The sequence below is a fragment of the Syngnathoides biaculeatus genome, chromosome 19 (genome assembly GCF_019802595.1).
Source record: "Syngnathoides biaculeatus isolate LvHL_M chromosome 19, ASM1980259v1, whole genome shotgun sequence".
NCBI lineage: Eukaryota > Metazoa > Chordata > Actinopteri > Syngnathiformes > Syngnathidae > Syngnathoides > Syngnathoides biaculeatus.
The window spans coordinates 7,387,018-7,413,868 of NC_084658.1; the positions used below are offsets into that span (position 1 = coordinate 7,387,018).

The following is a 26,851-nucleotide window of genomic DNA, read 5'->3' on the forward strand; positions in this document are numbered from 1 at the left end:
ATCTCTCTGGGGGATCCAAGGCCATTATTTCTCTTATGGGCTTCCAAGCGAACAAAATAGACTTACCCAATCAATTCCGGTTAACAACAATGAACACAAACACAAATAAAGTCACATTCACAAAACATTGTGAGTTGTTCTCTATTAGTTAGAGCTATGCGTTTGTATATACGGTGTGTGTGTGTGTGTATATATATATATATATATATATATATATATATATATATATATATATGTATGTATATATATATATATATATAGTTTATTACAGTTTATTCAAGTAAAAGGAGAGCAAGAATCTCAATGCTGGGAATACATAAATAGATCCACCACTGTCTCCAGATCAAGTAACACGAAGAACAGGCTGGACATCTATCATTAACAACTAGCAGGGTTGCTCATGTGCATGGGGGATATGCGGACATTTTGGAGCAATGAGCATCTGCCCGGGCAGTGGGAGGGTGCGAATCATGCTAAAACCTGTTAAGTATTAACATTTAGCCAAATACTTACAAACTTCATTATCGCAGGGATGGAAAACAAGAACGTGGGCACAAATGACATTGTATGAATGTCTTTTAGAATTATACAATTTTGTTTATGTAATTATCAAGTTCTAATACACTGTTGCACCTTAAGATATATTTTCAAAAGATGACAATTTGATTTTATTTTGACAGACGATGATGAGGAGGATAATGATAATGAGGATGATGCTTGTCTTCACAAATGTAATAACTGCAAGTCGTCAAACATGATAACTATTTCATTTAAATATGAATAGAGGACAGTGGCTGAAAAAATTCAACTTGATGAGCAACAGCTTTTATAATGTTTGTATTGTTATATAGTATATTAACATTTCTCAATTACAGGTACTATTCTTTGGTTTCATACACTGTACCTGTACAGAACATGACAATTTTAGAATTAACATGGGGATCAAGTGTAATAAAATAATAATAACATATAATTTGAGAAATAATATTAAATACATTTAATATATAAATACACAAATATATAAATTTCTGATAATGCCCAGTCTTTCAACAATTTAATCCACATATTGGACACATGTGTTCCTTCTGTAAAACCATCTTGGTGACATATATTTTACATATAGTGTATTTTCCGCACTATAAGGCACACCTAAAAGCCTTTAATTTTCTCAAAAGCCAACGGTGCCACCTTATACATGGATCCATATTGAGCCTTTACTGCAGCTCCATCTAATCATTAGATTCTAATGGATGCATAACATAACCCCGACTTGGACTGTCGCGGTCTATTCTATGCTCCTTAAAATGCGGTGAGTCTTATATATGAAAATAATTTTTTAAAATAGGCCATTCATTGAGGGTGCGCCTTATAATGCGGTGCGCCTTATAGTGCGGAAAATGACGTATTTATTTATTTACAGTACTTAAAATACTGGCAATGATCATACTGTATATGCCGGGACATAATCAAACTGTCTACTTGAGGCTCGCATTGTGTCATTACTTTCTAATTCTGGTCTGCAACAACACTGCCATTTTTGTCCAATACTTTACTTGTACTTCAACAAAGCCTAATTAAAAGAACACCTTTATTAAAAACAAGGTTAAATTGCACGTGGGGTCATGTTTTACCTTTCAGCCCTTGCCCTGCATTAACCCAATGAATGCTGATAATTCTCCTGCTGCATGTCCCCTTTTCTAGTGTGGTAGGGGAAGCTGTAACACGAGAACGGTGCTAAGCAGTACATCAGCATCCGGCCGCCTGTCACCTCTTCTGTCATTTGCGCTATGCCACCCATGGCATCTGATGGAAGATAGTGTCGCATGACTGAAAGTTAACCAAGACTTTTCTCAGTCAAGCCTTAATTTAAACAGAGTCCTCATTTCCACCAAAACCTCTGCATAAATATAAAGGCATGTTTTAAGAATTGCGATTGAAGGGAGTAGAGCAGGGATGCTCATAGACGTGTTGACAACAACATAATCTGTACACTAATCTGCACATGCATTGTTTCCACAAGCCTGTGTGCCGAGCTGCTGTTTATAAATGCATATCGGGGGGATTAATTGTCACACATTCTTAATGGTGCACTTTTGGTCACAGTTTCTTCTTTCGGTGTTTTTTCTTTCAGCAGAGATAAAGTAACACACTTGTGGTTTTAGTCTCTTGCTTCCATTTTTTTCTTTTTTTAAAATGGGATACTGCAAGCCTCTCAGCAGTACGGAAGACCGACTGGTTAGAACGTTGGCCATCCCAGCTCCACCTGTGTGAAGTTTTATTTACACTAAGATGTCACTTGCTTTTGTTGTGAATACAAAAGTGGACCAATACGATCTCACGTGGACTGCTGCGGTGATTGTTCTTTTAGCAGAAAGGGAAGATACTTCACATTTCTACTCTATGTTCTGAAGTCAACAGTGTGATTGTTTTCTTTTACATTTATTACATACTGTATGCACTACTATAAACAGTTGAGGGATAGTAGACATAGTGGTACTTTATTAAAGAAATATTTTTCAAGATCTCTTTTTCAAATCTATTAGATTTACTTGTCTGGATTCAGAGGGTGAGCTAAATAAATAAATGAATAATGGAAAATTCAGCAAAGAGTGAACTGATTGTTATTTGATGAATATGAAGCAAAGCAAAGAGTGCATCGTCTATGCCCATGAAAATGCATTTGGAAAAAAAAAACCCTGAACATTCTAAACTTGTGGTAGAACGATAAAATTAATACATCATAATTTATCATCAGTATTTGTACTGACGGAGTTCTTCCTAAGCCACGACACGTCACTGTATCAGTTTAATTATCGTTAATAGGCATGGTATAGGTTGGTAGCCGACAAATCCTGAATGACCTTTTTGTCATCGTACGATACTATAAACAGGAACTGCTGTGTTCGCTCACAGTGGAAACAATGGTGTCGTCAGATTGTTAATTTACAATAATAGTGTGTCGTAGATGGGGAAGGAGGCCTAAAAGGGTTTCATTGTGAAAAGATATAATGCATGTTGGGGCTGTGACAATTTGTGAGATGGTGCATTTAATCAGTAGAGAAAGAAATATAAAGCAGCTATTCAGAATCTACAGTTATACATATTACAATACTCATAACATATATCCAGAAAAACATCAAGAGATCATTAGCATATTGCATAGGGCAATAGAACGATAGATAGACAATCTCCAATATATAATGTATTTTATTAATTGCATTTGTGGTTAGAGTGAATTTGTGTAGAACTTCACACCTTAATAAAAGGAATGTAGCTTTTTAATATTTTGTCTGAGACGTTTTTTGTCATTCAAAAGGCATTTGGAATGTTGAGTTAATTATTAGAAGCTGTTTGTTTTGCAGAACATCTTATATGGTACGTCGACAGTGCCAAACAATCGTTCGGTACAATGTGGTTGTCTATTTTCCAAGCACTCGTAGTCATTAGGAGGTTGAAAAACTTTTTTAGCAAATAAAAAAGTACAAATGTTTGTTTTCATATGTAGGGAGTAATTGTAACAAGTTGTCTGAAAAATAATACTCACGTAAAGTACAAGATACCTGAAAAACCTACTTCAGTACAGTAAGCCTATACAGTGCATGGCGCCTTTTGAAAGAAAAAAAAAACCCTATTTAAAAAATTTGTAATCAACGTCATATGTTACACTTGAAAAAAATCAGATTTTTCATTCGTCCCGTTCTGTATTTAGAGCAACATTGTTACAAATACCCAGACACCTAAAAAATAAACAAAAAAAAAATTTCCCCAAAAAACATTGCTGAATCCTGCAATCGAAAGTCTCCGCGTGTTCTAACGTCTTCTACAATTATGCAGTTTTCAAGCGGAAGAGGATGAGGGGGAGGGAAGAGAACGAGAGGGAGGAAGAAACGGAGAGAGAGAGAGAGAGAAAGAGAGAGAGAGAGAGAGAGAGAGAGAGAGAGAGAGAGAGAGGAGAGAGAGAGAGAGAGTGAGAGAGAGAGGGAGCACTCCATCCAGTCATACGAGCACACTAGGCTGTCATCACATCGACTCGTCCGCCCGTTCGTCTGCGACCGCGGTCCTGCTCCGTTATTTTCTCTCGGGTCGGAACATGGACACCCTCTGAAGGCGCACCACGCAAGCTAGCCCACTTGTCAGAACACGCGCAATTCGTCTCACTGTTGGCTCAAGTGCGAGTAGTAATGATGGAGTATTGGAGGCAGTGTGCGCTGTGGTTGATCAACTGCAAGGTGCTTCCAGCAAATCATCGGGTTACGTGGGAGACTGCGCAGGTATTTGACTTGGCCCAAACCCTTCGGGATGGGGTGCTTCTTTGCCACCTTCTCAACAACCTCAGGCCACATTCGATCAACCTGAAGGAGATCAACCTGCGACCTCAAATGTCACAGGTAAGAGACGAGAAACTGCGGTCAATCTGCATCGTCGCTCTTATGACAGACTTCTTTATCATTGACCCCACTTTAAAAACTCTTACCTCTCGGAAAACAAACGTATGTAACAACACATTCAACACATGTGCATGAGAGAGTGGTTCAAGAGTTTGGCATTATGTAGACCCATTACCGCCCTGCTATCTGTTTTAGTCACAAAATAACGAATCATTCCATAGTGGTCGTCAACATTTTTGATTGCCGAATGCACCGCAACCCCTAAAACCGCCACACAGGGTATTTAGTTTTATTTTATGAAACACCCATTATTTCTAGGGTGGAGATGAGCTTTAAATTAAACGTTGAGTGGAGCAAATTTGGTTTGATTACTTGATTTTACTCATTCTTCAACTCTGAACAATTACATTCATGTTTATACAGTACATCCCCCAAAATACAGTGTATGGGTGACGATACACAGTCGATTAAGGCAAAGTGGGAATGGAATTAAAATTTTAAAGTGACATTTAAGAGATATACAGTACCTCTGTATTTTTTTTCGTCAGCTCGCTTGATCATATCATGAAGAAAGACAACCTCTCTCAACACAATTTTGCTGTGGTTTACATTGTTACTTGCAATCCAACACTTATCTGCACTTTGAAGACCACAGCAACGTATAGTTGTAGTAAATCAGTGCCTCCATTAGAGATGTCCATGCGTTGCCTACAGTAGATGAAATGATAAAGAGTTGTGGCCACATGGTTCCTGTTTATCAGATACCATCTGCCTCGATAACAGGACAGCGGGCCAAATTAATATTGAGTGTTGAGCACAGTAACCACAGACGGTGACTGCAAACCTCACCGACTGAGCCTGCTGAGCAACTTTGGTTTGACACGGTACCAAACATTTGAAGTAAAAAAAATACAATATATATTGTATTGATGTAGTGCCACATGGACAGTGAGTGGTATTAGGCTTGTTTCCTGGAAAAAGCTCTCCAAACACAATGCCACAGTGGCCGGGTCAATATAATACAGTGGTCTCTCACAATCGAACGGGGTATCCGTTTGTCAGCTCCAGCAGATCAAGTGGACAATTTAAGTCACCATTTGCAATTGTAATGGCATCATTGGCGATGGAAACAACTATTGAAGGATCCTTTTACCATGCAAAAACTTGATTGAGGTTGTAAGAGGAGAAGCCTTTGCTGAAAGAAGTTAAGCTTGCAGCTAATAATACCAATTACAGGGGTAGACATTCGTGCGAGTGAGTATTAGTGTTTTGTGTCGATCATGATATAATGCTGTAAAATAACTGCAATGTCATACTTGTGCACAGTGCCTGACCTGGCTATGATTGGGTTATTTATAGGCAGTGTTTGTTTTATGCTTGGTTGAATGGCTTGCTCACACTGGGAGCTAGTACTGTTGCTACATTTAGAGGGAAATTTGTATGGTAACATGACTGGAAATGGCAGATAGCTAGATAGAAGCGCATGGATACATGTTGTCGTTTGTCATGTCATGTAACAGTTTATCTGGTGTTCTTCATAAGTTAGGATACAAATAGACTCTGCTAGAGTACAATTCATCCACACGTTGACACTTGATAATTCCGAGTCCTGACTTTGGTCATCACTGTTCAGTTGAAAATCAATGTCACGCTACCCTCTTCTCTAACCTATATTTACATAATTGAGGGTGGAGTTGAATTTCCCTTTCGCTGTGCATAATTCATGAGGGATCCCAGCAGCTTTTTTGTCATTGCCCAATAAGCACACATGTGATGCCACCGTGACTTTACCCGTGGGACCTTCAAGATGGAAAGAAAAAAGCAGTAATAGGACCAGCCTACAAAGCGACTGTTTGGATCCCTATAGACTCCTAATTCCGAGGATGCAAAATAGCACTAAAGGGGCTTGCCCCAACCGTGCTTATGTTGACTGCATAATTAAAGCATCAGAGGCTCCAAAGTGTTTGATTTTGCCATTGGGACGAGTTGCTTCTAATTCTGCGTTAACATCGACATTTACTTTATTTATTTATATTTGTAAGTGATTTTCCGCGTACGTGAATTTCCCAAGAAAGGGAGCCATGCTATAAAGTATAAGTCAGCAGGCTGCTTGTTTGGAAACAGTTTTTAGATTATGACATGAAGTAGTTTGGATCTGTTTTTATGATCAGGAAATTACTTGTGTAGTTGTGGTGAAAATGCGCTTTAATTGATGGGCCGTATGCTGTGTATATGAATGCATGGCTGTATGGAATTATATTGTTTCCAATGTATGCAATAAACATTTACAAAAGAGTGAAATAAATTTGTAGTTATGGCCTCAAGAACAAAAATGAAGCTCTTTGATCATTGTTTTATAAGGCTGTATTTATTCAATTACACAGTAATGTATTGAAAACCACAATAATTGCCACATTTTACTTTTACCTAAGAGTTAAAAATGATGAAATCCACTGTGGTTTAACTAGAAACCATGAATTAACTGGAAGTCACAACTTGAATGTTTTTCAGGTTTTTGTCCTTGGGAGGTTGTTGTTGCCTTCTTGTCCAAAAACACAAGATTATAGAACATTGTCGCAACACTTACAACAACCGAACCCATCTCCCACATAGATCAGCAGCAGCACAGAAAATCAGGAAACGGAATAGAGGAAGGAAGTGAAACTAAACATGCCCTCAATAAAGCTCAACCAAAAACAGCGACATGTCAGACAATGAAAAGAAAAGCCGCCTCTCTTCACACACAAAAAAAAAAAAGCTACTTTGCTTGTGCAGAGCCACCTTCTAAGTCTTGATCTTCATTTTTGGAAAGTGAAAGCGAGAGATGAAGACAGTGTCCCAGTAAGAGTGTGGTCTAATTCTAACAACCATAAAGAGAGCAGGAAAGTACACCGAGGTCTGTTATATTACAATGTCAACATATTCTCAACGAAAAAAAACATGGCATGATGCCTCGATTTTAGCATTCATCAATTACCATACATGTAAGTCTTCACACATATTTACTCAGCCGGTACCTTACAGTCTGCTACAATACAACATACTGTAGCTGATGCACTTTACTTTTGTACACTTTGAGAACAGCATTATACATAATAAATGGTTCCTATGTATATTTAATCAAGCCGACACCATAAATCTGTGATACCAAACACTGAGGAGAAAACTTTTCACACAGTGAAGCTTCAAAGCCTGCGACACTTGCAAGTCACTTTCATAGACAAATATTTGAAAATGAGCAGCAGACGTTTCATGATGATGAGTGTTTCTATTCCTTTGCTTTATGATTGAGGTGTCAGGTTATACCAGGGCAGGAAATAGTCAAAGTTTGCAGCATTATACAGTAACTAATTTAGACAGCACGTAGGAGGGAAAGTTTGTCATACATACAGTTGAAAATCAGATCAAACACATTTTCATGGGAAATAGGGTAAAAATCTGTAAAACCATCATTACATGTAACAGGTATTTTTTTTTTACTGCCACAAAAGTGTTAAAAAAACATACAGCTGTACTTGACAAGATATAAAGAAAACAAGCAAAAAAACCTCATAATTATTTCAGTATGGACTTGGAAGACATATGACAGAGGCTTAATGGATGGTGTAATAAGTCACAGATGCTTCTAAAAATCATAAATATGGACATTGGAATACTGACCCTCTTTCCCACCACACATTAGCATATTGCAGTCACTACAATGACATTTTTACAATGTCAAAAACAGGTACAGTGGTACCTGGCCATACAAGTTTAATTTGTCCTGTGACCAAGCTCGTAACTGACGTTTTTGATAAAGCAAAATAACACTGTACTATAAACTCTAAATAAAAGACAATAAAAAGACTATGCAATGAAATGAACTGATTCATGAAGTGTAAAAATGTACAAAAAAAGCCACACATTGCACACTCGAATATTTGTGTGATACTTAGCTTTAAGGGGCGTGGGCTAGTGAATGCCAACAGGGGCACTGACTCCAGCCCGGGTTGCTCAAAACAAATACCTTCTCATTTGGCCTAATGTTGCAAATATTGATCATTTTATATGTAATAATCCACTATTCACAGTCATCGGGATTTAGTCCAAGGCGTCTTGATTTCACAATGATTCCACTAAAATGCAAATAGCACGTTACAGCAGCCATGGATGTCATGTCCACTCAAGGCCCCTTGTTTTACTATTTCAGTGCAGTTTAGTACAGTCACACTGGGTTGTTCTGCAGTGCCATCTCAATGTCATGCATGTGCATGTGCTGCTAAATGCACAGTGACTTGCATAAATATATACTGGCAAAGACAAGAGTATCTCCCATTGCACTGATGCATGTATACTGCTCCGGCACAGAGCGTACTGAACATCACCAAGGCAACAATCATTGGTCATGGCCATCCTGTAAAGACTCTGCTACCATGCACACTGAAATATAGGATATTACTTTGAAATTTTTATCAGGAGATATTCAGGTGGTGAGTGTTACTACAACAAGTATTATGTTACACTGCATGGAGGGCTCTATTTTGTTAATAACTGTTCAAGAAATCAATTCCATCATGATCATCAATGTTATTTTGAGAAAGCCACCGACTCTAATACCGAGTGTATATTCATCCTTGTGTCCTGCAGCAGAGTCTCCATAACATTTTACTGTCAGCATCGCTGTGGTGGAAAACTGCAGACTAGCTAGGCACACATTGCTGATAACAACACACTTGGGTAGTCCGAAAGTGTGGACAGCATGAATAGAGCCAAAGAGCCTTGTAAATTTCAACAGATTATTGACTCCATGGGGGTCAGTAGGGAGATTAATGTGCAAAGCCAAGTGATAGATGACTTTTGTCAATATTGTGAATAGTGTGAATTCACTTATTTGTGTGATGAAGACTATTTGCTACACTGAGGAGGATTTGTACATTTTAAAACGTAGCCATTTGTTTTAATTTTGTGTTCGCGGTGTTGCAAAGCTGCACTGCAAGACTAATAAAAATTTGGTTGCCATATGCAACTGATTAAATTGTACATCTCCTTTTCACAAGTGAATCAGCTGAAACTACATGATCTGGGCTCTTGTAACAAACAGGATTCATATCACACATGGTGGCCGTAATTCAATTCCTTCTCCTAGTGGGGGATGGGGTTCAGGCTTTGTGTATATGTGGGGGTCAATGGGGTTAAAACTAGGATTTCATTGAAAGTGGCTTTGGAAATATTTATTGGCAATGTGGGGGAGGTAGCAAGCATGCTGGGAGTGTGTGTGTGTATGTGTGTGTGTGTGTGTGTGTGTGTGTGGGGGGGGTGTCTCCTCCTGATTGTCTTTACATTAAGAAAACTGTGAAGCGTGGATAATGTAGAGCTCTGTGTCTGTATGTAGGATTGATTGCTCTATAGTTGTATTTTTTTTTCTATAACTTTAAAATCTGTTCAAACTGCAGCTGGTACAAATGACTTACTGAACACTTTGATGTTTGCCCGACATAAATTGGAAGAAAAACATGTGACACTTTTCTATATCTTTGTTATATTGTATTGGGAGTGCTATGCCAAGTACAGAGTGGATGAGACAAACGGGCTTTTAGTTTGCTTTATCGATTTAACAATTGGATGGCTTACAATTTAGGGGCGGTAATGTCACTCTGCTGTATACGAAAAAATGATTTTGAAGTGGCTGATTGATTCTCAGTTGTCTGGATCTAAAATTGCATTAACAACAGGAATGGATCATCGTTAGAATGCAGTTGTCAGCCTCTCCTAATGGAGAACATACAATACCACTCCATATCCATTATCCCAAAATGTTGTCATTAACCTGATAGCATTATTTAGTGACTAATGCTAAAATGTCATTTTTCCAACAAAGGTGATTTGACATTAAATTTTTCTTCTTTCTTCTCTGTGCCCAGTAATTGCCCAGTAGCCAATCCAGAGTATAACCCAGACTCTGATAGGCTCCAACTCACAGGTTACCTTGACAAGGATAAGCAGTATAAAATGGGTGGATTGATGACAAAAGCAGGTGGTTAGCGGCCCCCATGCACACCAAGCAGAGTTGATCCCTCCTAACTAAAGAGAGCAAAAGTGCCAGTGTGAGTGGAAAAAAAACATCACTTGAAGGAAACGTGATAAGGAGGTGTAACCTAATTGCCTGGGAAAAAGAACTGGAAAGACAGTAAATAAAGTTTAAACCTTTGGATGGAGTCAGCACATCAACTCCATCCACTGCTGCTTCATTGAAAAGTGGTACTAGGTGCATGATGTCAAATGTAATGTGCCATTCCCCTGCTGTCTCCTGGGCCGTTGCAGTGAACCCAACAACGGAGACTGTTAATGTGAAATAAAACAGCGTCTTCGTTTGTGTGGCACCTCTCATTTCCTGGTTAGACAGCACACAAAGGCCACATGTCATTGATGGGATTTGGTGGCTTCATTTGTTTATCATACATCCGACATGGGAGCTGGCGCTTTAAAAAAAAAAAAAAAGCTTGACGGAAGATAAAATAAAATAAAATATAAGTTGCTAAAGGCTAATTTATTTCCGAAGGTTTCCTTTAACTTGAAGAAAAAATAGATTACCATAATTGACATTTGTAAGAAAACACAATGAAACATCTTTTTCTTTTGTCACATACCCATATCTTTCTTAAACAAGCCAAGAGGCACCAGCATAATTACACTACTTTCCATTATTTAATACATACACTGTGACTATGACTGTTGTGATTACAGTAAACAGTCTTGAGAACTGCATCACATTGCATAAAAGCTTTGCTGACCCTATTTGGCTACTTTCAGATGTGTTTTCAATATTTTTGGCTCCTTTCCATTGTTACATGCAAGAATACAGTATCAGAAGTTGTCAATCTAATGTAGTGTAAATTCAGTCTATAATGTATCTAATGAAGTGTCTGTCCTCAGAGTGTATAGTCGGGCATGTTTTAAATGTCCTAAATGACAACCTTACCTTTGCAGTCTGTTTGATGATCATCTACTATTGGCGCTCATCAAGGATTATACGACGAGAAACAAGCCTTGAGCTGTGGAGTGAGCAGTGAGCGTGCACAAACTGCATTTCATTACGCTCTACAATACGCACGGGGGCCATAAAAAGGCTTCAGCTTGTTGCTATGGAGCTTGGACTTGTATGAAGGAATACATAAGGAGAAAGTGGATACGTATTGAGGACACAAAGCATGGCCCAATGCATATCAAAAAGAGCAGCAGTGAGATGACTTGACTCTCAGGCCTCATTTTTGTTTGATATTCCAGATGGTTAGTCTACGATTAAAAGTAGTGGTGAGATTTGAATCTCTTTACAGACAATTCTTTTATAAACTTTGCAATAGTGAGTGTGTGTGATTTGCGATTTGATATGATGACAGTTTCCTACTCTTCCCCAGGAGATTTTTAATAGGTTTCATTTGCAATAAGTAGAGGGTAATACAAGACATTATAAAATGCAGAAAAGTGTCTATAATAATGATAATACTAATTATTATTAATATCATTCTTCTTCTTTTCCTTTCGGCTTGTCCCGCTAGGGGTCGTCACAGCGTGTCATCTCAGATGAACACATATTTTCTTCATGCCAGAATTGTGGTTTTATTTCATCAATTGTCGAGTAACACATGACCAGAAAGAATGGTACAAATCTTGTGTGATACTATGTCCGTTAGCCAGAAGCTGTGCTTCAGTTTGTTGAAGATTAGGCGTGTTGCTCGAGCCCAAAGCAGTTACAATTCCTGTCCATTGCCCAATATGTTCTGTGCGGGATCTCTGGAAAACAACAGACTATTTGTGAACATAAATCATGGAAAAAATTGTAGCAAGCTTTTGCAGGTCACATCAAATGACATTAATCACTGGATCTGGCCCACAAGCCTTGGGTTAGCCAAAACCCAACAGGCTCGTATTGAGAATGTGATTGGGACTCGGAGTACCCATTTAAAAACCCACGCAAACACTGAGAGAACATGGAAACTCAAAACAGGAGGGCCGAAGCAGAAAATCATACCCAGAACTTCTTGAGTGTAAGGCAGCCATGCTAATGACAATTGTTGGCACACTTCATTTTTCCCATCTCTTCCCCCAAAATAATTGGTGAAATTACTTTGACAAAACCCATATACCCACAAGGTGATTCAGTTAAATTTGGTACACTACCCCCTAATTGCATTTCTATTTGTAGTGTAGGCAAGACACCAATAGCTGCCAGAGCTACATAATATGCTATTTGTAATATGTAGGAAACAATTTCACATTGACCTATCAGTGAACAGTACCATGTCCAGCTTCAGCCATCCACAAGTGGAATGAAGCCCTGCTTGCTACAGCTGACTGATTAAATGCTCCTGCCCACTGTTTGATGAACACCAGCAACTGTAATCTTTCATGATGATGATCAAAGGACCAAGGTCAAACAGCAAAGTCGCCTTACCCCACTTAACATTTCTTGTGAGGCTTGGTTAAACCTTGCTGCATTATATACCACCGAGAAGGGTGTTCTTATCAGCATTTTTATTTTTATTTTTGGCTGCAGATCCCAACATTATTTGGAATGACTAGAAGTTCCCTAGAACCTGGTAAGACTAATCTCATTAATAATGGGCAAAACAAGCTTTGATACTTTTCCATTATTTAAATATACTATACACAGGATGGTGGATGAGTGGTCAGTCTAAGGTGAACCTTGGTCAAAGTCAGCTGAGATGAATGAATGATAGGGTCCCGCACACCCACATAACTAATGAGGATAGCTGATACACAAAAAAGGAAGAATGGGTATTTTGTGGTGGTAGGAGCAGTATTTTATTTATTTATTATTTATTTATTTTGCTTCTGTGTTACGTTTTATTGTTTCCACTTATTTCTGGGCAGTAGTATAGCTTTTTAGCTTGTTGTATATTGTATTTATTCTATCCTCCCTAAACACCCAGTGTTAGCTAGCTAGCTAGGTAGCTAGCATTACACTGGACAAAATGCAGTCTCTTTTTCTGCAAGCTGTTCATTTGACATCAATGTTTATCTGAAGTTTAGTATCTTCAAACCTGCACACACGCACGACTAATGAGGATAGCTGATACACGAAAAGGATGAATGGGTATTTTGTGGTAGGAGAAGTATTTTTTTTGCCTCTGTTACTTTTTATTGTTTCCACTTATTTCTGGGCAGTAGTGTTAGCTGCTTTTGTTATATTTTGTATTTGTTCTATCCTCCCTAAACACCCAGTGTTAGCTAGCTACCTAGCAGTTTACTGAACAAGATGCAGTCTTTCTGCTGAAAGCTGTTAATTTGGCATAAATGTTTATTTGAAGTTCCGTATCATTGCCATTTTTGTTAGCGTAACATAAATCCACTTTAACCCTGATATTCAATAGGAAATGCTCCGGGCTAATTGAAATGAGCACAACCTCTGTAGTCGTTTTAACCATCAAACAAATGTTATTTTTTTTTATCAATAATATGTACGAATAGTGACTTTATATACTGTATTTTTTTTTACTGCCCATACTATATTATCTTACAGGATATTTCTTTGATGTTATATCCTAACATGAAATGACATAATTCTAACCTCCCAACCAATCTTTCCTTACTTGGTTCAACTTCTCTCACTTTTTTTAATCCACAGCATTGATTCTTCTTCTTTTCCTTTCGGCTTGTTGTAAAGGTGGTTATTGATTTTCCGAAATGATGTTTCTTATTTAATTTTATTTATTTTTTAAAGATACCACAAATTAATTAACATTTATCATTGTATTTCCAATCCTTTTATTCCTTCTGTTACAGTTCTCATTTAATCTTTTATCTTGTTTGACACAGACCATGTACGTAAATTGCCAAATTAACAAAAAACTGCTAAGGTATGCATATACACAACACAGTCTGTGAAGTTTATGCGTGACAAAAAAAATTCCCAGTTCAGTTTTATTTATTTGGTGGACACTTACCTGTATCCGCCAGTGTTGCTGTATGTAGATGATTTTGGATCATGAAATCATATTTGTTGGCAGTTGAGGGTTCTCTATTTAAAGTCTCTGTGATCATCAGAACAAAGCAAACCTCATGTTGGAGTGCAATATTACAGGAAAATGATATATAGACCCCATTTTAATTGTACTCCCCTTTTCATCTCAATATGAATGCAATTTTGTACCTTTTTAGCTTTTCAGCTATACATCGTACCTGTCAATAGATTGTTTTAATTTTGTTTAAAGGTCTGCGTCCTTGTGGGCTTGTTTAATCTGGGTTAAGACCGAATGACAGTACAACTGATGTATTAGTCTTGTAATGCAGAAGACATGGTGCCCGTGGAAAAGTTCTCTTTGGCTTTCCCACAACCGTCCTCATCTCTTTGTAGCCGACACACTGTCCTTCTTATGTGCTCTGGGAAGCTGCTTCCCTTAGATAATGTAGTGAATCCTGAGGGACTCTCCAGAGACTGCAGGCGGACAAGATGTGCTTGTCTGATAAAATAGACTGATGTGTACAAATGTAAACATTCAATAACACGGTTACAGTAGTCACTTGCAGCTTGCCTGCTGCTCTTACTCTGCATTTAATCTGGAGCTCACTGGTTTAGGGGCTGTTCTTTTTCTCGAGAATATGTCTCCAAAACCTAACTCAGTTGGAGAGCGGAGCATTTCATATTTTATGCTCTATTCAGATGGATTTCATTATTCTTTGTTTATGAGTGAAGGTGTGTTGTGAATAACAGAATACGGCCTGCAGCCTTTCTCTTTCAACTGAGCGCTTTGATTTCTGAGATGTCAATTAATAAATTATTTTCTCCCATCTTAATTCTTGATATCTGGTAGTTCTAGAGACGAAATTCTTGCATTTACAATGTATGTATGTATTTCTTTCGGCTTGTCCCGTTAAGGGTCGCCATGGCGTGTCATCTCAGATGAACACAGATGTAATATTTCAAAGATAAAAACAATATGGAGAAAGCAGTTCACTAATAAAAAGAGGCAAAATATCTCAATTTAAAAAAAAATCTAAATATATGGTTAATATACAGTTGTTGTTGCCATTAAATATACTGAATATTTTGCTACTGTTTACACCAAACAGTAATTTTTTCGTTTAGTTTTATACCATAGAAGTTTTGGCACCAAAGAACTAGGGTACCAAAATAACTGATACCTCCAATGCAGTTTACCACTCATCAATTTGATTTTCTTCAAATTGAAGAAAAAAATCTCACTCTCTGGGTGGCACGTGGCTCAGCTGAAAAGCGTTGGCCTCACAATTCCAAGGACCCTGGTTCGATCCCAGCCCTCCCTGTGTGGAGTTTGCATGTTCTCCCCGTGCCTGCGTGGGTTTTCTCCGGGCACTCCGGTTTCCTCCCACATCCCAAAAACATGCAATATTAATTGGACACTCTAAATTGCCCCGAGATGTGATTGTGAGTGTGACTGTTTGTCTCGATGTGCCCTGCGATTGGCTGGCAACCAGTTCAGGGTGTACCCTGCCCCCTGCCCATTGACAGCTTGGATAGGCTCCATCACTCCCGCGAGCCACGTGAGGATAAACGGCTAAGAAAATGGATGGATCGCTCTCTCTCTCTCTATATATATATATATATATATATATATTTATGTTTTTATAATTGTTATATTATATATTGTTTTCTTAGATACACATTTTTGATGGCTGATTTACTGAAGGCCTTTACTAATGCATGCAATGCTCTTTTCCTTGTACAATTGACATTTACACATGAGGTCATCTTGTTAACCCAGTCCCATGAGTGTGGGTGGATAGTGATGTGGCAAAAACATCACTTCCTCAAAAAAGTTCTTTCATCAGCATGCTCCTCAGTTCCATCCTGTATCAATTACAGGAAGGATAGCAGCCACAAGCCAGAGATACCGTGGGTTGGTTGACTTCAGTCTGGTGACACCTTCTCCTTCACTTCCCATCTGCATCACTGCTTTCCTTATAAAGACACATCAAAGACTGAAAAAGGGTTTTCAGTAAACATTACCTAATTACCTAGCACCTAATTCCAGATTTTAACCTCACAGTTTTCTCCATTTCATCCAGCATTTGGCAATTAGCATTTCAACAAAGACTCAGTGACATCAGAAGACTAAAATTGAATGTTGTACATTTACAACCCAAGTAAATAGTTTCTAAAAAGAGAAATCAAATATTGATCAATTTATTAAATTTCAAAAGTGACTGTAATTGCACTTGATTATGAAAATTTATGGGAAAACACTTTCTTGCTGCACCGAGCATTTCCTGCTCTGGAATTCCCTCATCCTTTCCAATTCAACCACTTCAAGTAATTATTTTCAAGAATGGAAACTTAAAAGTAGCTTGGTCTGATTCTATTAACTAATACATTCAGCCCTTGTGAAATGAAACAATAAAATAAGGTTAGATCTTTGGCGCAAATCATGTTGCTTGTACTGTACTGAGTGTACAGTTTATCATGTACACTGATGATGTTTCTCTTCCCAACATAGTTCCTATGCCTGAAGAACATCAGGACTTTTCTGGCAGTGTGCAATGACGCATTTGGCATGAAGAAGAGCGAGCTGTTTGAGGCGTTTGACCTTTTTGACGTCAGGGATTTTGGAAAGGTAAGGTACGCATGTTCATTAGCAGAAGGAGAAGCTTGTCCGAATACTTGGGAGAGGTGGCATGAATTTACCCTCTGTGCTGTTCAAGCACTCAACAGAATCAGCCCATTTTGCCACTTTACCTTTGCCTGGAGATTATGAATGAAAGATGTTGTTCACCTCCCGAACATTGCAATGAAAATTCCTCCTCCTGAATATTGATGCTTCAAAAATATATCAATACTGTATAAATAGCTAGGATTCATAGTCAAGCACACCTTAATGAGGATTTATTTCACTCTTTAGCCAACTTGGGGTACTGAATCACCTGTTTAAAATCATCACTACACATGTGAAGGAATGAACGAATGAATACAACTGCTAATAATGTAAAAATAGATGTTCATATTCAGAACATTGTCTATTGTTGCACTCTATAGAGTTAGACTTGCAGTTTTTTCCAAGTGAATATGCTTTATGTCTTTAACATTTTCCTGTTTTAACTGAAAACCTGCTTTCAACAATATGCCCAATGCAACTCTCTTAACCCAAAGCTGAAGTAAGCAGCAGCATGACGTGGCATTTTAATCAATTCCCCTAAATTAAGGGAAAAATATCTCGGCGTGATTTTTTTCAGGGGGGTTAAAATGTCTGTATAAGGGTTCATTCCTCTTGATAAGGTTGCTGATTCTTTGCTTGGAAAGCTGTAAGTGCATCTACTGTTCTTTGACAAGCCTCTGGCCGACCTAGGGATGTCCCCTGAGGAGGTTGAATTAAAATTCTCTGGGCCTGGATGCTGGCACACATTATGAAATGTTTCGACTTTTCTTTTTGAGAATTTCTGCGTGGGGGTCAGGATGTTAAACAATGTACAGGTATATGTAAAACCCTAACCCTAAAATGGACGAATATAAAAAATGCTGAATATTGCTTATTAAAGTTTGATATTTTCAAATGAAAGCAATGAGGCACAGATTGTTTCCCAAATGTTTGTCACCTGGCATTCCCATTTGTCCTAAATTATGACTTCATGATTCAACAAGATAACAACATCTACTCAAAATGAAGCTGTCAAAAACTTTAATTGGTGAATTGACCAGAACCATTGGAAGCCAACATGCTCATGTTTTACATTGTCTTGTCAGTATCAGTCTATTGTGCTAAAGAAGGAGTTGATTTGAAATGCAAAGCTCCTGATTTACCGGTTGATTTACGTTCCTACTCTCACATATGGTCATGAGCTGTGGGCTGTGACAGAAAGAACAAAATTGTGAATACAAGCGGCCGAAATGAGTTTTTCCATAGTCTCTCCCTTAGAGATAGGATCAGAAGCTCGTTCATCCAGGAGGGCTCAGAGTTGAAGTGCTAATCCTCCACTTTGAGAGGAGCCAGATGAGGTGACTTGGCATCTGGATAGGATGTCTCCCGGAAGCGCCTTCCTGGTGAGGTGTTTTGGGCGCATGTCTGTGTGGGTCTGCGATGGGTACTCTTGTTTCCTCTCACATTCCAAAAACAAGCATAATTAAATAATTAATAAAAAACTCAAATTGTCCCCTGGTGTTGACTGTGATGGGAAATGATTGTTTATAGATGCCATGCTACTGACTGGCGACCATTTCACGGTGCACCCCGGCTCTCGCCTGAAGTCAGCTGAGATAGGTGTCAGGTCTCCTCTGACCGAAGCGAGGATAAGTGGTTCAGAAAATAAGTGGACATAATACAGTAGTAAATTGAGTGAATGAACGATGACATTCATAACTAGGATGATGGGTGGGAGTAGCTCATCGAGAAGGATTTGGCCTTTGGAGCCAAAGGCTCATTGGTTTGAAACTGCAGATAAAATGGCAACTATTTGTGCTATAGCTGCTAGTCTGCTTGCTTGCTCTTGTCTAGGTACAGTTGAATACGGCATTGACTATATTCCCCCAACTCATGTGGTGAGCACTTCTTTAATTCTGACTCTCTCCTTCCCTGCCAGCATATTTTTTTTAATCTTGTTCTCAATATAGTTTACAACATAAAAATACAGCAGAGTGCACATTGAGTTTATCCTTGAGGGACTATTGTGAGTCTAATAGATTAATAGGTTAAAAAATTGATTTCAGTTGTGCAGCAGACCTCCTGAAAGATGGTGCTTTGATGTTCATTTAGTTTTGCTATATTTTTTTTTAAATGTTCACTCTTGGCCATTGGGTGGACCGAAATGCAGCATCTGAAAAAATACCAAAAATAACAACACAAGAACAACCTTATAATTCATTCAATTAAAGACATCAACATATAGTAGCAGCATGTTAGGGATTAACTGAAACTGCAGAACCATATAAAATTGTACTAATCACTGGCAGTAAAGCGTGTGTGATAAAACACAAGAATGGGACTGAGTGATTGGCTGACACTAATGAAAAACATATTCTAAAACAATGAAAAATAATAGTTCATTTTCTGAAGTACCAAATTTATGTTTTGAAAAAAATTTTATTGAGTAATTGGTTAACAAGGCTCCCGTTTTTCAGTGAAACATGGTAACATTGTTTCAGGGAGTAACTTATTAATGGAGTAATAGCTTTGAAACAAGATCTCTGAGAAGTGTTTAAATGGTTTGTATTCCTCAACCGTCCTGCTTAACTACTTAAATGTTGCCTCATTGATGAGTTCTATTAAATGCCTGAGAGAAGTCGTCTGTTAATCAAAACACATCCTGCAGGAGGTTTTAATCTTTAAGGGGTCATGTTATCATTCAATTTAGTAGAGTTGATTTTTCAGGCATGGTGTTACATGTTGGCCTCACAGTTCAGAGGACCGAGGTTCAAAGCCCAACCTAACCAGTGTGGAGTTGTCATGTATTCCCCTTGCCTGTGTTGTTTTTTTCTGGGCACTCTGGTTTCCTCCCACATCACAAAATCATGCATTGATTGGAGACTCCAAGATGCCCTTAGGTGTGATGGTGACTGCGAATGGTTGTTTGTCTCTATCTTGTCCTGTCCTTCCCTCACAGGGTGTAGCACTACTCTCCCCTGTAACACTCATATCAGTCATTGTTCTAGATCTACAAGGATTTACTTTTTTTTTAATCTTGTTTACATTTAGTTTTTTTGTCTTTTGCCATCTTCTTTCCTCACTCCCTTCTAGAATACCTGTTCTGTTCGACTGTTCAACTTTGATTCACAATAAATACCCATTGCAGTACTAAGAAATGGCAGTGACACCTTAAAAAGTCCATTGTGACACAGTAAAACTGGGCATAAAAAGAATACAAATTCCCCATTCTGCATGACCTAACAGCCAAACGGGACAACAACAACAAAAAAAAAAAAAAGAAAAAAAATCAACACAAGGTTTTCATAAACTGCAATGTTTGTCTAAAGAAATGACATTTGGGGAAGTGAAGAAATCACAAAAATCATGCTGATGCCGGTGGTGTTAGCATTCTGAGACTTTAAGGAGGCTGATCTCCTGAGAATTTAATATGAATAGTTATTCACTGGGCGGCACGGTGGATCAGCTGGTAAAGCGTTGGCCTCACAGTTCTGAGGTCCCGGGTTCAATCCCGGACCCACCTGTGTGGAGTTTGCATGGTCTCCCCGTGCCTGCGTGGGTTTCCTCCGTGTACTCCGTTTTCCTTCCACATTCCAAAAACATGCAACATTAATTGGACACTCTAAAGTTGCCCCGAGGTGTGATTGTGAGTGCGGCTGTTTTGTCTCGATGTGCCCTGTGATTGACTGGCAACCAGTTCAGGGTGTACCCTGCCTCCTGCCCGTTGACAGCTGGGATAGGCTCCATCACTCCCGCGAGCCTTGTGAGGATAAACGGCTTCTCTGCTTGTTGCAATGAGTCATATACATGATTAATCAACATTGAACTCCAGACAATCAACCAGATTCTTGATTCCGCTTCAAAAAGGTGATTAATCAATGATTTCATCCATCCATCATGGTTTTGAAGAAACTATGCTGTCAGAGAATGCCTCAAAATTGTAGATTGTAGGGAAAACAATAAACTCGTCTCTCTTAACATGCATGAAATATTTTACATCAATTTTTGTGACAAATTGTTTATAATTTAAATGTAAATTACTAACATTTTTATTTAGGTGTAATTTCATTTTTCCTCCCAGTATTCCAGTTGATTTAGGCAGAATACTTTTGATGACTCTGTTGAGTGACTCCTACATTGCCCAGAGTAAATTTTACATCTCTGAAATTAGACAGCAAGCCGGCAACTGTAATGCTCGCTTGGGTGGCTCTGCAGAAGCTAATGGAGCAAGGAGCGGGGGGAATGGGCTAAGCTGCCACTCACCTGCATTTTTTTGGTTTTAAAAATAGCTGCCTTGCTTCCCATGAATAAAACATCAAGAGTCTGTTCATTGTAGCGTTCGTATAGTGATGGACTCACATAAAAAATTCACTTCGCTAGAGTTAAGATCCTTCTGACCTTCTTTGCCTTTAAAATCTGGGATAGAACCCATTAGCAAAAGAGGAATCACTTATGGGGTCAAGAGATCTGTGAAAACATGACAAAACTGGAACTAAAAACTGCTTGACGGTGGCTATACTCATTCAAAGCTGCAAACACTGCATTGCTGAAAAACACAGTCATGTGCATCAAATCTGTCTGTGGTTGTTGTTCTTTGGTGCAAGAACATCTGGTTTAAACAGCTGTCTTGTAGAAGCCAAGAATCACCTCCCCAATGTCTGAAACCCTCCATGTGGGGTTTCAGACATTGGGGAGGTGATTCTTGGCTTCAACGGGCAAAGATTAACCCAGACATTTAGCACCCAGCAAAGAAAGCGACAAAGGATTTTGTTTAACAGTACAAAGTATTTAAGTAAGCTTTGGAATTCCTTTGCTTTGTAACCCAAATGTTACTGTAATCCAGAATGATCTCACTCATTTCTGACTCAACTCATGTCATTGGAGCTTGTTTTAAAATGGATCCAAAATGCTGACCAAACATTTCCATGCTTAATGCCACTGATGGACAAGTTACTAAGTACTCGAAAATATTACATCATACACTGACCTGAAGAATAATATTGCAGTTTGCGACACTTTGTGGGTGGAACCCCACTGCATCTTGTATTGTACAAATCCAACTAAGTGTTTCCTGTGAGTAGGCATTGGACATGAACAATCTCGGCTTGTGTCATTTATTATCTCATCACTTCACAGAAATGGTTGTGAGGTCTCTATTAAGCTTTCAGTAGGAAAGAAATATGGCAGGAGAAACAAGATACGAGTAACTTGTCAACCAGTTCTAAAAATAGCTCACCAGTGATGTGATGTTGTGATTTGCCAAGGAATGTAGAAGTGATTACATTGAAATGTAGTATCTGCAGAAATGTATTTTGAATACATTGTTGTCTTTTTATTTTTATGTTTTTGTCAATACTGGGCTATTCATAGTGTTGCAGGCAAGAAATGGTGGACCCAAGCACAGTGAAGCAGGGAGGCGGGCGGTCGTGAGGGAATTAAAAAAAAAAAAAAAACGAGTAAACGATGTCCGTGGAATAATTTTAAAATAAATAACAAAGTTAAAAAAAACAATTAAAAAAATAACGAAAAACAAGGGAAACTGACAAGCAACATCACTCCACCCGACTGGCCAAGATATGCGGTTGATGACACAACCATAAAGTGGTCATCATGGGCATCTCCAGAGTGGAAAAGAGTCAAACCACTCTCAAAAGGACTGGTACCAGCCCAAGCTGTGTGTGGAGGAAAGGCCGACAATATCTACCCGGAACTTCTCAACTTCATACATGCTCATGCTCCTTTCCTGCCAGAGAGCTGACAGTCCTCATCCCGAGAGCCAGTCTCTGTAGTTGAAGATCGGATCACCAAAATCCCCGCTTTTTGCCAGCACTCAGCCCACACTGCATCTCACCATTATGACCCCTCCCACAGGGGTTGAGCCCTTGGGACGGGGGACCCACATTACCCTTTGTCCCCATGGGTGCAGGTCTGGCCACCAGGCGCTAGCCTTCAAGCCCGACCTCTAGGCCAAGCTCCAAAGGGGGGCCCCAGTGAACCATGTTTGGGCAAGGCCGCCTACATCCAATTTTATTGCTCATCATGGGGATTTAGGCAGCCTTGGGTTGCCTGTTCCTTCACCTCGTACCTGTTTTCCATGGGTGACCCTACCAGCGGCACGAAGCCCCAGGCAACTTAGCTCCTAGGATCATTGGGACACACAAACCCCTCCACCACGATAAGGTGACAGCTGAAGGAGGGGAGGTTGATAGGTTAATGGAGGTTAAATGCTAACTGAAAGACTTTTTTTGTTTTTTGAATGATTGTAGTGAGTCAAAAGCATGGATGTGTGGTCGGAGGGAGTTACAGAGGGTGGGGGCGGTAATGGTGAAGTTCTCGGGTCTTAGGTTGTTGCATGTGTAGATAAAGTAAGTAAGTTTCTTTTGGCTTGTCCCATTAGGGGTCGCCACAGCATGACATCTCACATGAACGCTCATATTTGTTTGGCACAGTTTTGTCAGATTTGTTGCGTTTAACCTTAGACCATGGTCTAATGATTACTACCCTTGTTTGGATATAGATCCAGTTTATTAGGCATGAGTGTTATATCATCTTTTTATTCACATTCTTTATTTGCAGAGAGTTTAACTTGAGGGGCACAAGAGTACCAAACTCGTGTCTTTAAAGAGGTCAATATTTATCAGAATCTGAATAAGCTTTATTAGTCAAGTGAGTAAAAACAATGAATTTTTCTCTGGCAGTCGGGCCCACCCTGGTACGACATTCATTCAGAACAAAGAAAAAGGAACAACATAGTAACAAGAACAAAGAACAAGAGACATTTCTGTTTATAGGAAGTGTCGTACAAGACGTAATATTTTCTTCATCCAGAACAGGTAAGAGCTAAGTGTGTTAAGGTCCCACAGTGTGTTAAGCTTGTACAGAATGCCCTTACCATACCAGTGCAATGTCAATTGTGCAAAGAGTGAACAAAATATAATACAAAATATAAAAAATGAATATAAATATACAGTATATATTACTAATACTAATACTGATTGGACCAGCAGGATGTGAGTGAGTGTCCTAACATGGCACAAGGCAGATCAATAGTAGGTTCTCTGATCAAGAATTTAATGAGTTAATTGCCAGAGGGAAAAAACTGTTCGAATGCCTGCTATTTTTGACTTTCATCGATCTGTAGCGCCTTACCGACGGAAGGAGCTGGAAGAGCTGGTGGCCAGAATGCTTAGGATTCAAAAGATTCCTGCCTGCTCTGTACCTCGTTCGCGTTGCATGCAAGCCCTCAATAGTGGGTAGCGTGGTGCCAACGATGCGTTCAGTGGTTTTGATTGTCCATTGCAGTCTGAGTTTGTCCTTTTTTGTGGCGGCCCCAAAAAGACCGTAATGGGGCTACACGGTACTGATTGGCTAACCACAGTGTAGAACTGTCTCAGCAGCTCTTGTGACTGGCCGTGCGTCCTCAGAAGACACAAGAAGTACATCCTTTGCTCGGTTTTGCAAACTAAAATGACACCCTTGTGTCAGAATGAATGACATTTTCTCTACAACAGCTTGTCACAAGTATTTTGCTGAGTGCTCTTTTGGGTAAGGGGTGGTGGATAAAGACATGTTAGGCATAAAAAAATGCAAAGGAAGCAGGGGATAGAGTTCTATTGAATAGTTGTTTTCCTGTCAGGTAACAGTGACATGTTTAATGATGGAAATCCACTCAACTCCAACTAGCTTCCCTTTCCTTTCTCCTTCCTCTCCCCTTTACCCTTCAGCTGTTTTCTATGCAGACAATTTTCGTGACTACATATCATATGTCATCTGTGTTAATGGATACTTCGGGGTAATCTTTGCAGTTTTTGCCTTAGCTTCTGTGTGGTCTACTTTTTACATTGACAATTTTCCTCCATGTCTTATGTTGGCCATTCAGGATAGCAAATAGCATACTTGTGTTACTCACAATGGGGAAACATTTCCATGATGACAGGTTTAAGTCAGCAAAGTTATTTATTGTCAGTGTAACTCTGGATTGTTCCTCTGTTACATTTCTATAACATTGTGTAGTTTCTTGTAGGTAATTTTCCAGCTGCTCTGGCCTTTTTTTCTCCCTGTAAAATGTAATTCAACTAAAATGGATTTTCTTCTCTCTTGGGTGCCATTTCACATAAAGATTTTAGCAATTGAAAGCTACAATAAAATGAAAGAAAAATCAAAATTTAGTTGAATAAATTGCTGCCGGGGAAAAAAAATCCCACAACTGTCTCAGCGGGTTCCACCACTAACACTGAATCTAATTTAAATACTGTACTTGGAGTCATCAAGCAAAATTGGCTTATCCCAAAACTATTTAAATCCTAAATTACAGAGGGCTGCTTGTTTATTGGTTACAGTAGCGTTAATTTTCTGTGCACACTTTACTTCCCACATACAAAGGTTATAAATTTTGCATTTAAATTTGAACAATATGATGGAAGCTTTTAAGTCACTGTGCTCACACATCTTTGGATAATTCATGGACTCCTGGTTTTTGACTGCATGGCGCTTGCAACTACTTGAGTCACACTTCTGTTGGCCTTCTTCAAGCGTGAATGCACTCACAAATGTGCAACCACTATACACTCACGCACACACACGTTCAGACAAAGCTGAGGGCCAATGAGATATCTGCCTCTTCGCCCACCAGCTGCAGCGTCGAATTGTCTGTGATTGTTTCATGGTGTAAAAGGGAAATGTCTTTGAAGACTGCAGACCCGTGTTTGATCCCTGTGTGAGTGCTCTGAATGTCTTAGCTGCGACAACTACCACCTGATGGCATGGATGAGGATCATGCGGGGGTGGTGGACAAAATCTTTTTTCTTGATTAAAAAAAAAACCAATATTTTCCTGCTAAGACAATACATGAAAAAAGTTATTTCACCCTGGTGGTTGGAGTGTGCTCATTAAAATGTCAGCTGAATATATTTCTCACATACCAAAGTGTTGCATTATACTGTAGGACATCTACTGATCAAAGAAAGTTGTGTACTTATCCTCAAATCACATACATTGGAACTGCCCGTGTTGAACACCATCCATTCTGAGACTGATATCTTAAACTCTCATCCTATGTCATGTCATGTGATAAAATATGTTCACTGTTAATACATCAGTATTATTACTATACTGATAAATGTAAACACTCAAAACTGGTGCTTTGAATGTGAGACCACTTGAAAGTTCTTTTGTTTCATCTTCCCTTCGCACAATGTTCTTTTTTAACACCTTTTGTTAAGGCTGGTCCTTTATTTGGATTAAATGTTGCAAACAAGTCATGAACATGTAAAGAAAACCAAAACACAGGCAGAGAGTTAATGTTTTTACGCTCAAACTGAGGCGTTTGATTAATTTTGATTGAGGTTTGACTTTGAACGTTCAATAGAAATATGGAAAAGAAAGCAAACATCTACAATATAAATATCTCATACTAAAACACTACCAAAAGAGTAGGAAGAAGTTAAACTTGTGAGTTAACCTGACTCCACATTTGGTTTTAGGCATTTGTTCCTTAAAATTTGGGTGGTTACTTGTTTGTATGACTATATGTTTCTTAACTTTGTACAATTTAACTTTAGATGGCATCCAATTGTGACAATAATGTTCATGCTAAATTGTTAGTGGTTGAACATATTCCAGCTACTCATCCATCCATCATTCCATTTTGCTCTGAGAGTAAGTGTGTTTAGCTGTACATATAATACTGCTTCAAAGGAAGCTTCATACTGAGTTCAGAACATTAAAGCTGCAGGGAAGAGAGAAGATCCAAGAAAAAAAATATTTTTTTCCATTATTGAATAGATAGTTTTATCTTTTCACAGTAAAACATCTGAATCCTGAATGTAGTGCAAATGTATTTTGGTATCTTACAGT

At 38.7% G+C, this 26,851-nt stretch overlaps 1 protein-coding gene across 3 annotated transcripts in view; it reads left to right on the forward strand.

Moving 5' to 3' along the window:
* The first annotated feature begins 3,983 nt into the window (after nucleotides 1-3,983).
* The window catches only part of LOC133492777 (guanine nucleotide exchange factor VAV3), an 84,396-nt gene continuing 61,528 nt past the window's right edge, over nucleotides 3,984-26,851 (forward strand). The window contains exons 1-2 of one of the 3 annotated variants that reach the window (XM_061805429.1): nucleotides 3,984-4,388; nucleotides 16,862-16,978. In XM_061805429.1, coding sequence (XP_061661413.1) covers nucleotides 4,182-4,388; nucleotides 16,862-16,978 — 324 coding nt within the window. In that variant the 5' untranslated portion in view covers nucleotides 3,984-4,181. Of the gene's footprint in view, nucleotides 4,389-12,832; nucleotides 12,965-13,345; nucleotides 13,493-16,861; nucleotides 16,979-26,851 lie in introns of those variants that run through there. The other 2 variants (XM_061805431.1, XM_061805430.1) reach the window with 2 other exon arrangements.